We start from the raw sequence: 12,920 nt of genomic DNA, 5'->3' as shown, positions 1-12,920 counted from the left end.
TAATTATCTTTTGTTTGTTTGTTTGAATATAAATCTTAAAAAAAATTCTATAATAACCTAAAAGGTATAAGGCCCACTTAAAAAGTTTTCTCTCCACCATTGAAGAGAGAACCAATTGAAATTGAAAAGTGATAAGAAGAAAAATAAATAATAATAATTCTAATATTGTTTTGAGTGTTCTTTTCAATTGTTGTCTATAAAAAATAAATGTTCATAGCATGTAAAATTAGTGAAGAGATATCTAATTTAATTAATTTTTAACTATATAATTTTTTTTTACAACTCAAATCCAACTAATCGATTCTATCGTTTTAGTGTTTATTTATATAAAAAAACAATTCCGCTAGATTTAACATTTCTGCCAATTTTTATTTATAATTATATTTAATGAAAGTGTTTTTGTATATATGTCTAATAAAAATGTTTTTTTTATGACTGTGTTTAATAGAAATGTCTTTATAGATATAATTTTTGGATGTGTCTTTTTATATATGTGTTTAAAATATAATAATTAATTATTATTGACAATAAGTTGGCAGATAATATGTTGGTATCCTATACTTTTAAAAAAAAAAAGATGAATTTAACTATTTAAAATGTTCTTTTGAGTTTTATTCTTTTAGTCCAACAGACATATAGGTAGCGTTTGGTAGAGAGACAGAGACTGAAAGACTGATATTGAGAGATAGAGACTTAGAGACAGAGACTGAAATAAATCTCAGTATTCTGTTTGGTGTAAAATGGGAGATAGAAATTGAAATAAGAATGAAGCTCTAATTTAATTTGTACAAAGAATAAAATTGGAATTAATTAATTGAAATGAAAGTATTTTAGGTATAAAATGTTATTAAAGATTCTGTCTCCGTCTTTAAAAATTTCAGTCTCCTGTGTCCCTACTTTTTGGAGATACTGAAATACTGAAATTTTAGGGACAGAGACAAAAATTTTAGTATCCGTCTCTGAACCAACAAACATGATATTGAATCTCAGTCTTCCAGTCTCTATTTCGGTACTTCAAAACAAACGCTACCATAAAAAGAATGTTATTTCTTTATTTTAGTCATACTTTGAGCCATAATAATCATTCATACAAAACCAAGTTATACTTTTAATGTATAATCAACCTCTAAGAAGATAATCCGCGACATAATGACCACTAATATCTCATTTTTTTGTTGGTTAATATTTTGGACTGTCGGTTTTGTTGGACTTTAATGTTTTCTTTTTTCATTTGTACAGTTCTCTTGTTGGTATCAATTGAATTGGGCTTTAGCCCAAGAATATAATGGGCATTGGCCCATGTTGTTTTCACTTGCTAGGCTTACACAACTTGAGTCTGATTGAAGCAAAACAACTTTTGCACATAAAACTAAACAAAATTGAAAAAAAAAATTATAAAAAAGAACACTAATCTAATGAAACATGGGCCACTACAACTCTTCTATTAGCATCAAATTGGAGAGAAATAATTTTTTTTTTGGTTAGTTTTTGCATATTTCACTACTTGTTAAGCTATACTCACATAAAAATATTTTAATGTGAAAATGATAGTAAAAAACTTAAAATGTAAATATGCGTATTAATTATATTAACACTCAAACATGTCAAATAATATTCTTATGTAGGTTTTCATGTGAGTAATTAAAAATATCAAATGCTACGTGCAAAAATCAAATATATGTATTAATCAATAATCAAATAAATTATTATGTGTTGTTCAATTCATTGTTAATATGTATTTTATATTTTAATAACTAATAGTTGAATTTTAGTCTACACGTAATATAATTGTAAAAAAAATGAAATAGATAAACGGTAAGATTATGTAATTAACCACATTCAAGTTATGAATTAATTTAATGTTTACAAGCATAAAAAGGGTTAACAAATGTGAAGATTAATGATCGTTGGCCAAACTTACAAATTTAATTCAAAAGTATCTAGAAGAATTCAGGCAGAAAAATCAAAAACGAATACATGCATATATATGGTCCCATGAATGGCACGTTCTCCATTGATTGCGGAGATGATTTTAAGAATTACACTAAAGTGACTTAGATGCGATACCTTAAAATCTATTCAATCTCACTGTGACTTAGATATACTACCTACAACAAACAAAGACAGAAATATATACACGTTATTAGTGTGTAGGAGTAGGAGTGTTTCTTTTTTCTTTACTTAACAAAATTAGACATTTTCTTTTCTTAATATTGGTTGGATATCTAATTATAGAAAAAAGGGGAAATAATAAGACAATATAGACCCAAAATGGGTATGAAAAGAGATAGCTATAGCATATAATAGTGATTATATTGGTTAATGGTATATTTGGTATGTGACTTAATTTCTAAGTATTTTCGTGGAGTGTCATTATGTTATTTGTAAGAAGTGAGAACAGATTTGTTACTTGCACCGACATATATATGAAACTTCAATGGTTGGAGGCAGCAACTTTAATTTATATTGTCCATCGCTCTTTCGTTGGACATTATATTGATTCACAATTAAGGCTAGTTAAATTTTTATGACATTTTTCCATTCTTGTTTTCTAGTGCACATAACAAATGTTTTTTATTTTTTTAGGGAGGGCTTAGCTTGTTGGAAATTAATCTTGTGAAAAATGATGTTGTCTTATAATTTACGCCTGTAATTAATTAAGTGGTGATTTCGTATCATTCAGGTGATGATAAGTAAAACTTTAAAGTTTGAAAACATTTGGACATTGCAGCCTAAAGCTAAGGTACACGTTCTAACTGCTATAAAAGCAAAACAACCCTTCAATTCTATAAAGAAAATGAATTACCATATTGTATATGGTTAAGCAAGCTAATAAATCCCATGAATAAATAGTTAACAAATCTAGTTCATAACATAACAAGGGTTGATAGTTAATGTCAAATTATATTCAATACTCCTTAACATTGTTGTCAAATTCACGAGTTAACTCGTACGAGTTTACGAGTTTAGATATGGAATTGAGTTGAATCGGACATAAACTCGATCCTGAGTAAACTCGGCTAGACTAGATCAAACTCGGTCAAACTCGCAAGTCTAGGACCGAGTTAGCGAGTTTATGTTTTTCTTCATTTTTGTTAAAAAAACGTCATTTTGAAACCAAAAAAACATTTTTTCTATTAGGGTTACAATAACACTCTTAAATAATGAAAGAAAACTCACTCACAACTCACTCATCTGCATCGTTTCTCTCAAGTCTCACTTTCTCCATGTTCTGCCGCAGTCGCCGTTCCCCGTCGAGCTGCCGCTGTTCGCCTGCGTCTGCTACCCCTACTCTGATTTGCGCCATTATCTTTGTGAATTTTACCTTTGTTGCCTTCTGCTCTATATTTCTTCACATCTCCACTATCCGCAACTCCATTGTGCTATCACCGTTTACGAGTTCGACTACTTCTCCTACAATCCTATCTTTGCTCTGGTTTGTCGCCGTCGTTTCGTGCTGCTGGTGCACCTTCACCACCACTGCCTGTTGTACCCTTGTCATTGATTCGCTGTTGCTGGGATTATGCGCCTTCTTTGCATATGCATCCTCTATTTTTTGTATGCCTTTGTCCTTCTTTGAGCCTTTGCTTCTTGATTTAGGTTTTTGTTTTTGCTTTTTAAATTTTATTGCTTCTAATTTTAGCCTATTGCTTATCGTTTATGTTAGATGACCAGATGGTTCATCCATTCATGACTGTTAGTAATTAATTATTTTGATTAGAGTTAATTGTATATCGTAAACAGATTGTTGAAATTGTATTGAATGTTGAATTGTCAAATATTTATTATTTTAGTTATGTAGAGTTAAAGATTTATATTTTTTTTACTTTCAGTATTGCAGTTTTAGTAAATTACAGTGTTAATATAATTTATAATTTGATTATTTTTTGGGTTTCTAATTTGATTATTTGATATTGTTCATTGTTCAATTAAAAGATTTAGTATTACAAATTTAGAATTTTTAATTTTGTGTGTTCTATGTTGTATTTGTATAAGAATAATTATAGGGGATTTAAATGTATATTTTAAAGTATTTGTTATAATGTGTAAACACGTGAACTCGTACGAGTCTACGAGTTAACTCGCGAGTTGAGTTTAGGTCAACTCCACGAGTTTACTTAGACTCGCGAATTTGACCTTGCTCCTTAACAATATCCTCTGGGACAATCAATTAACTTGTTCTAGCAGAATGAAGCTATATTATCTCCTTTTCAATTCATTTAATCATACCATTTGAATTGAGTCCATTGAATCATTTTCCTGAGTTTGATGGCATTGAATTAATAAATTGTTCTATCTATATAAGGATCGGATAGGGGACCTAATATAAGATAAAGTTGCATTGCCAAATTCTTTTGAAGAGCAGGTATAGTTGACACTTGACAAGGTAGTTAAGTGGCAATCATTATGGTTTGAATTTTGCTTTCCATGTCCCGTTTTGTACCTAATGAGTACAACAATTTCAATATACTATGTATCTATATTGCTAGCTAGCGTGCACTTCTAAGTAAGAACCTGTTAAAACTTTAGCTTTAAGCAAATAAATTGTACATAACACACACAGTAATTAATTAATTCAGTGCATGTAAATTAAAGCTTCTTTTCTCTTAGTATATATATCATATCAATCAATGATGAATACAAAATGTGGAACGAATGAAAGAAGATAAAACAAGAAAAAACCAGAGCCATGTTTTGTTCCATAATTTTCTCAGTGCTAATAACAACACTTGTTCATGAATCAAATGCTCAATTGAGTTCAAGCTTCTACAGCAGCACATGCCCCAACGTGTCTTCCATTGTGAGGAGTGTGGTTCAGCAAGCTTTGCAATCTGATTCTCGCATTGGCGCAAGCCTAACTCGCCTTCATTTCCATGATTGCTTTGTTAATGTACCATTACCATACATATAATATAATAAGCTTATATTATAATATATAAATTAAAGTTATTAATGTTATTTGTGTTATTATTAGGGGTGTGATGCATCAGTTTTGTTGGACCAAGGTGGCAACATAACACTGAGCGAGAAGGGTGCAGTTCCAAACAATAATTCAGCTCGTGGGTTTGATGTAGTTGATAAAATCAAGAGTGCTGTTGAAAATTCATGCCCTGGTGTTGTGTCTTGTGCTGACATTCTTGCTCTTGCGGCTGAAGCTTCTGTCTCTCTGGTAATTATTTAGGTTAAATAATTTAATACATGTAATAATAATTAGATGTTTAATAAAGAATTGAATTGAATTTGCAGGGAGGAGGTCCTTCATGGAACGTTGTTCTTGGGAGAAGGGATGGTGTAATTGCAAACCAATCAGGAGCGAATAATTCGATTCCAACTCCATTTGAAAGCTTAGCGAACATCACAGCAAAATTTGCTGCTGTTGGACTCAATATAACTGATCTCGTTGCATTATCCGGTATGAACTCTTATTAGCTTCAACACTAGAATCCTATTAAATGAAAACTTAAATGGAGTTAACTTTACGTAAAGTTAATAGGTGAGAGTTGTTAAATGATTTGATAAGTTTGACTAAAGGTGAAAACTCAGATGCAGTCAAATTCATGTGAAGTTGATAGCCGAGAGTCGTTAGATGAAAATTTAGTCAAATCATCTAACGACTCTCAGCCATCAACTTCACATGAAGTTGACTGCACCTGAATTTCTACCTTGACTAAATAATCATTTAACAACTTTTAACTATCAATTTTAAATGAAGTTAACTGATCGCTCGTACAGGTGCACACACATTCGGGCGAGCACAATGTAGATTTTTCAACCAGAGACTCTTCAACTGGAGCGGCACAGGGAGCCCTGATCCCACTCTGAGCCCGTCGTATGTGGCGAGCCTTCAGCAGAGCTGTCCGCAGAATGGAAGCAGTGGGACCACACTCAACAACCTGGACCCTTCATCTCCGGACACCTTCGACAACAACTACTTCTCGAACCTCATCAACAACCGTGGCCTCCTCCAGACGGATCAGGAGCTCTTCTCCTCCAACAACAGCGTCACCATCTCCCTTGTGAACAGCTTCGCCGGCAACCAGACCGCCTTCTTCGAAGCCTTTGCTGAGTCCATGATCAACATGGCCAACATTAGCCCTTTGACTGCACCCCAGGGTCAAATCAGGTCCAATTGTAGGAAACTCAATTAGAAAACTACTCGTATATGTATGTAATGAGATGCTGTGGTTTTTCGTTATCTTGGATTTGTTTGGACATGCATGTAAGGAAGAAAACAAGGCTCACAAATTTGTGTAATCAATTAAGGGAAACTACTACACAATAATAATAATAATACTATTAACTTTGATTATTATTATTTAGCACTCATAATTTGTTATAACATATTAGTTACAAAATGAACATCACCCATAATATTCACAATAACCATCCAGATACTAGTAATAATAAACATCTTATATCATAAAAAGCTAATTTTGGAATTCACCAAAAATCGAATTTTTGACCTTTCGGATCTAAAATTCTAATACCATATCATGATACCACTTATCCCAAAAGCTTATGCTAATGAGAAAAGGTAACACTAATAATTATATCTTTAATACTCCCTAAACCTCCACGCATGGTACAAATATTCCATTTGCTTCCATATTTTCCCTAACATATTTTCTCGCTCTCTGTCCATGTAAATGTGCCTATATAAGAGCACTTCATACCGTTCATACGCAAACCAAACAAAACCTAAAGTACTGAGAGATATACAATTGGACCATGAATATATGCAACATTTTTAACCATCCAATGTCTAGAGTTTCATGAAATGCTCTGCAAGTTAATTAAGCACATTTTATAATGTACTTTTAAGGTAATTGCTGTATAAGTTTTCGTTTTAAACTTTTCAACAAATATTTTTTTAATTTTTTTTAATCTTTATTTATTCCTTTTTTAATTTCTCTAAAGGTGACGAAGAAACTCAGTACTCTATCAATCCAAATTAATTATTTATTGATTTGCTGTTAATTTCTTAATAAAATCATTATTTATATCTCTTATTATTAAAATTAACAGGGTATAAATTTTCTGCGGTCAGAAGCAATGGTTTATTTAATTTGTTAATCCGAGGAACACAACATTATGCATGTATCATCGTTGATAAATGTTTAGCTTCGTGGGTTGTCTTGGCATGAGATAAGATGAGATTAAGGGCCGTGATTACATTAAGAGAGAAGGGGAGGTACTAAGTACTAACGTCGAATAATGAATATGCTGTAACACGAACCGATGCCGTTGGAATACAAGCCACTTGTGCCTAACATTTCATCACAGCCGTTCATCTCCATCACCCGCCACACAATCCATCTACACCTTCCAATTCATTGACTTTAGTAAAATTGTTTCCCATTAATCCCTCGTTTTATCTCTCTCTCTCTCTCTCTCTCTCTCTCGCTTCCTCTCTCTCTTTCTCTTTCTTTTCCTTCTTTCTTTCTCTGCGTTTCATCGTCAAAACCCTCTCTCTCTCTCTCTGATTCTCTTCTCGTCTTGCTTTGTTCTTATTCTTCTTCTTCTCATTCAGATCGTACCTACACCGAAGACAATGGTCGAACCCACTCGCACCTAAGTCCAGCTCAGACCGCACTTTGCTACCTTCACGCGCCGCCCTCCCACGCGCCACTCCACCCACCCTCCCAAGCAACCTTAACCAACTTCAGCACCGAGGTGTTTCTTTCTCCCATCGTCTTATTCTCTCTATCTATATTTCTGCCTTTAACCATTGTAAATCCTTCGCTTTCCTTTGCTTTTTTATTCCGAGTTTTCCCCCTTTTATTTTGTGAGCCCTGTATAATATTGAAACCCTTATTGTTGTTGCTTGAACTTAGCTACCTTTCCCTTCCCTTCCCTTTCTCATGAATCGCTTCAATTTAAGTTCAATTTGGGTAATTCGCCATGATTTCTTCTTCCAATTGCGGTCAACCTAGTTCGCTGGATCTGGGCTCGTCCATATTTGCGATAAAGTTAGGGTTTTCTCCCCCAATTTTGTCCCAAATATTGACGGATTTTCGTTTCTGAATGTCCAATTTTGTCACCAGAAGTGTGTCTTGTTGAAATTACCTCCCTTTAAACCTGGGTTTCTTTGATTAAAACCCTTCAAAGGGGAGAAAACCCCTTTTTACTGGTTTCTCGTTTGTCCGTAGCCTTAGTTGTTTGGAATTTGTAATAAAGTAAGCTTCTTTCTAGCTTGCACTGTGATGGCGGAAGAGACTTCGGATGCTATGAACCTTGATTTGAATCTGGGTCCAGGCCCTGACCCAACCATATCAACTGATGGTCTGAACTTGGATGATTGGATTGAGGAGCCTCTTCAGAGAATCAGTGAAGCTGTGAGGCTCAGGGGGAGGCAACGGTGGAGGTGGCGGCATATCCCTATACCTCCTCCCGAAGTTCCGCTTCACCTTCCCCCGGAAGCCCCTAGGCAATTTCATATACCCCCTGAAGCAAGGAACATCTCAATGGAATTGAACCAGTTTTTGGTTAATTCTGGTCAAGGGGGTGCATTGCAGGCTGGTGAAGGCAGTGTGGCAGCTGAGGAAAGGACGGAGGTGGCACCAAAAGCTTGTGAGAACAACAATGGTGTTATGGATGATGCGGCTTTGGAGAAGAAGGATGATGATGAGAAAAGTGGTGGCACTGATGGGGACTTCTTTGATTGTAATATCTGTTTAGACCTGGCCAGGGATCCTGTTGTGACTTGCTGTGGTCATTTGTTCTGTTGGCCGTGCCTGTATCGATGGCTGCATCTGCACTCGGATGCCAAGGAGTGTCCGGTTTGTAAAGGAGAGGTGACTTTCAAGAATGTTACACCAATATATGGTCGTGGAAATAGTGTCCGCAATGCTGAGGACGATCCCACCCTGAAAGTCCCTCTGAGGCCCCCAGCCAGGCGTGTCGAGAGTCTGAGACAAACCATTCAGAGAACTGCATTTGCACTCCCTGTGGAAGAGATGATTCGTCGTCTTGGAAGCAGGATTGATCTCACTAGGGATTTACTTCACCCGCATGAACCAGACAATGCCCGTGAAACAGCAGAAAGAACTAGTTCATTGCTAAGTAGGTTTTTGACATCTCGAGGTATAAGGAGAGAGCAAAACATTGGGGCTCCTGCAGATGACGTAGTGGGTTTGACGCATAATAATGTTAATGTTAATGTTAATAGTCATGAGGCTGGGGATAATCGCAGGGCCCAATCCCTTCTACTTAGAAGAACACAGTCACATAGGGCAACACTTTCTACCCTTTCATCAGCACTGAATTCTGCTGAAAGGCTAGTTGAGGCATATTTCCGTAGCCATCCATTAGGTAGAAACCAAGAGCAGCCTCCTCCAGTTGATGATAGAGATTCCTTTTCAAGCATCGGTGCCGTCATCAATTCCGAGAGTCAGGTGGACACTGCTGTAGAAATTGATTCCATGGTATCCTTGTCAACATCCTCTTCTAGGAGGAGAAATGATGCTTCAAGAGTGTCTGATGTGGATAGTGGAGACTCTCGCGCTCCAAGGCGCAGACGTTTGAACTGATAGAAGTTTTAGAGCAAGTTATTACTTTTTTTTATCATGTAACACATATGATAATAATTTTCCAACACCTATGTAAGTGCTCCTTGCTTTGGTATGGCCATACATTTATGAAGTATTCACCTTTTACAAGTCGTGTGGCAGATGTAGAAATGATTTTCAAAGCTTTGGCCCTGTCACTTGCTATGTTTGAATATCCTTAATCAATCTAGCCATAGTAGATTCTTGTCACTTAGAAATTAAATTTTGCCATAGAATAATCATGCTCCCTTAGCCTTTGTAAGTTATAACCCTTCAATCATGCCCTATAATGATGGGAGCTTATGTTTTTTTTTTTTTCTAAGTGTACTTGATCAGATAAAAGATTTTTCTTAGTTATACGACATTGATTTCCAAGTATCAGGCTTTGCTGCTATGTTTATTCAGAATCTACGTTTAGCTTCACCAGTGATGAATTTTGTGTGGGTAAATCATAGATATAATGCTTACTTTTATTCAAAGTGGATTTAGAAGTTCAAACCTTGTTTCGAGGTGTCTAAGAGCCATGCTATATTCTTATTGCTCTTGACACTCTTTTTCTTTGTGGCACTAAAAATTCAACTTACTTGCATTTAACTTTGAAAAACTTTGATTCCCTTTATTTTCAGAGTACTGTCTATCTAAAAATCTTAGTAGTGTAGCTTTTCTTGTACAGTGTGTTAGTCGAGTTGTTCTCTGTTTTTTATGACATGTGGGTTTATTTACTTGTGTTCATCTTATACAGAACTATCTCATGGGGAATGGTCAACGGCAATTTAAAGCTTCTGTCCTTGTTGCCTTGTCAATAATGCAGGTTGTGCTAAAAGCAAAGTTGTTGTAGACAATTAATTTATACAGTGAAAAATTGTGGATATACTAGACCAGGCTAGTAGCTATTATTGTATGGTAGAATGTTAACGCTTTGTTTCATAATTATCCCTTGAAACCCATGGTAGATTTTCTTGTCTCGAGATACATTGTTTAGATGGGGGTGTAGCCATGGTTTTGTTAAGTCTCATTGAGGGTTCTCTGATTTTATGTATGAAGCGTAGTATGCATATTCCTTCTAATAAGATATTCCTAGGTTCATATGAATGAATTCCAGTTTAATGGTTCTGATTAGTGAGGACAAGGTACAACTCAGTAGTCACGAGTTTAATCAAAGTTTGTCACCATATGATCTGGAGTGTTTGACTTTTTGTTTTTTTAATTAATTGTTGAAACAAAGTGGTTTCAAATGTCTATTATTTAGATAGACACCACCGATTGCAGCCACAATCTATCGGTATGTTAAGACAGGCCTTATCTCCACACTATATTTTATGTCCAGAAACCTTTTCTTTTCTTTTTTTCCTTTTTTCCCTTCTTTACTTTTAGTTGGATAAATTTGTCCTTTTAGTCGTCTTTTCTTATAATTGTTTTTATTCTTTTAAAAATAATTGAGAGTCTATGTCAATATAATTTCAATGTTTCTCTTCTCACATCCAACATCACTTTCTCAATATATATATATATATATATATATATATATATATATATATATTAAATTTCAATGCCAACGAACTATAACTCAAATAACATAATCTTTCCATTTTCACCTAGAGGTATTGAGTTCGAGTCTCGCTTCTAATTTTGAAAAAAAAAATCACTTTCTCAATATTATCAAGAAGGAGTAGAACTCCTAAGGAAATGGGAATTGGACCTAGTTGACACCCTAAACCCCGTGAACCACAGTCCAGAGTCCATCCACCTATATGGGCCTGGGCCTGTGGCCGTTAATACCCATATAGGCTTGGATATCCATATATGGGTAGGATTGGATCAATTGCATGGAAGCCCATTTTCACTTACTTTGGCCATATATATGTGTTTGATGATTCCTGAACTTTTTCAAGCATAGGCCCACAATATGGCTAACATAATTACCAAAGCCTACAAAAATTTAAAAGCCCGGGTTTTGTAGGAAAAACAAAATGACTGTATAAAATGCTAGTGAATGAAATTATGCAGTGATTAATATAAATTGCATCGCTAGAATAACTGAATGATGATAACGAGTCTCTAGGGTCCAACATTTTATTTTAAACTTTTCAACTACTATATAATTAGGATAAAGTATATATATTTTTTCTAAATCTTTGCAATTTTTCAAAAATAACTTTAATTTTATTCAATTTTGTTAAATTTCATTCAATTTTATTTTTAACGTTTTCATTTTATTCAATTTTGTCTCAAACATTTTATATAGAATTAATATCTAAGAGTAATTTTGACACAAATAAAAAATATTAAGAACAAAATTAAACGTAACTAAATATTAAAAATATTTTTTAAAAAGCAATCGTTAAAAACATAAAATATACTTTATCCGTATACTTGCTTATTAATTGAAACAAAACTCATTGAAGTATGTGATGTGACAAAAGAAAGAGTTACATACTTTTAGAGTATTACACAAGAACATTCACAAATTACTCATTGTATTTATCACGTATTTACATAATCTATGGTTGTGGGAATGTTGATTTTGTGGGACTTAGTTGAATTGGGAAAGAGAGGCAAGTGGCACTCTACTCATGAGAAGAAACCTTAGAGTTGAGGGTAGGGTACATGTATCTATTTACATTAATTACAACACTCTAGCTTCCCATTTTTAACTGTGTAAACCTCATCATCTAGACCAGTCAAAAAGATTTGTAAATTAAAAAAAATATGGAGCCCACTCTATGAGGCATACATTGCTATTGCTTTTCCTGTTACTATACAAATTTGCTTCTCTCATTTAATTAAATCACTATTTTCTTCTGATTGTTATAATTTGACTGTGACAATTCCCACATAACACTTCCAAAAAAATGTAGAACACCTAGGTCTCGCTTTGTTTGACCCACTAGCCCAATATTTGCATTATGCTATGCAGGACCATTCAAGTCATCATCATCTTTTCAAATTAATTACGATAATATAGTTCTTATTTATTAATGATAATCTCATAATTCACACGTCACATCCTTAATTTAGGTTATAGAATAAAATATCGTTTTTGTCCCCAACGTTTGGAGTAAATTCTATTTGTGTTCCTAACGTTTAAATCGTCTTATTTGTATCCCTAACGTTTGTAAAAGTGATTCAATGTTATCCTGCCGTCAATTACATATTATGAGCGCTTTAGTTTGAGTTTTAAAAATCTCTTCTTGAAATTAGAATACAAATGTCTGGGATAAAATCGATGATCTACTCCGAAAAATAGCTCATAAAATTTTAAAACTAATTCCTACAACATTTACATAATTCACTTTCTCTAGGGATATAATTGAATCTAAACACAAATAGTTGGTATAATATTAAAATCGAACACATCCAAGTGAGACCTAA

The 12,920-nt window shown here is 34.1% G+C and overlaps 2 protein-coding genes across 3 annotated transcripts; both read left to right on the top strand.

Annotated features, from left to right (window-relative positions):
• Positions 1-4,628: 4,628 nt before the first annotated feature.
• LOC112758738 (peroxidase A2) lies at positions 4,629-6,310 on the top strand. Its single transcript, XM_025807469.3, has 4 exons — positions 4,629-4,891; positions 4,976-5,170; positions 5,248-5,413; positions 5,734-6,310. The coding sequence occupies exons 1-4, from the start codon at positions 4,691-4,693 to the stop codon at positions 6,147-6,149; spliced, it is 978 nt and encodes a 325-aa protein (XP_025663254.1). The 5' UTR covers positions 4,629-4,690; the 3' UTR covers positions 6,150-6,310.
• A 1,059-nt stretch (positions 6,311-7,369) lies between these two features.
• On the top strand, positions 7,370-10,640 carry LOC112754986 (uncharacterized). Of its 2 annotated transcripts, XR_011873442.1 has the most exons (3): positions 7,370-7,674; positions 8,194-9,602; positions 10,291-10,640. XR_011873442.1 is itself a non-coding variant. In XM_025802831.3 (2 exons), the coding sequence occupies exon 2, from the start codon at positions 8,205-8,207 to the stop codon at positions 9,528-9,530; it is 1,326 nt and encodes a 441-aa protein (XP_025658616.1). In that variant the 5' UTR covers positions 7,487-7,674; positions 8,194-8,204; the 3' UTR covers positions 9,531-9,659. The 2 variants fall into 2 exon arrangements, 1 of the variants encoding a protein (XP_025658616.1); XM_025802831.3 differs by lacking the exon at positions 10,291-10,640 and having other exon boundaries at positions 7,487-7,674; positions 8,194-9,659.
• Positions 10,641-12,920: the final 2,280 nt, after the last annotated feature.

The sequence above is a fragment of the Arachis hypogaea genome, chromosome 16 (genome assembly GCF_003086295.3).
Source record: "Arachis hypogaea cultivar Tifrunner chromosome 16, arahy.Tifrunner.gnm2.J5K5, whole genome shotgun sequence".
NCBI classification, from domain to species: Eukaryota; Viridiplantae; Streptophyta; class Magnoliopsida; order Fabales; family Fabaceae; genus Arachis; species Arachis hypogaea.
Note: the sequence above shows the minus strand (reverse complement) of the source record. Positions and strands in the feature narration are given on the sequence as shown.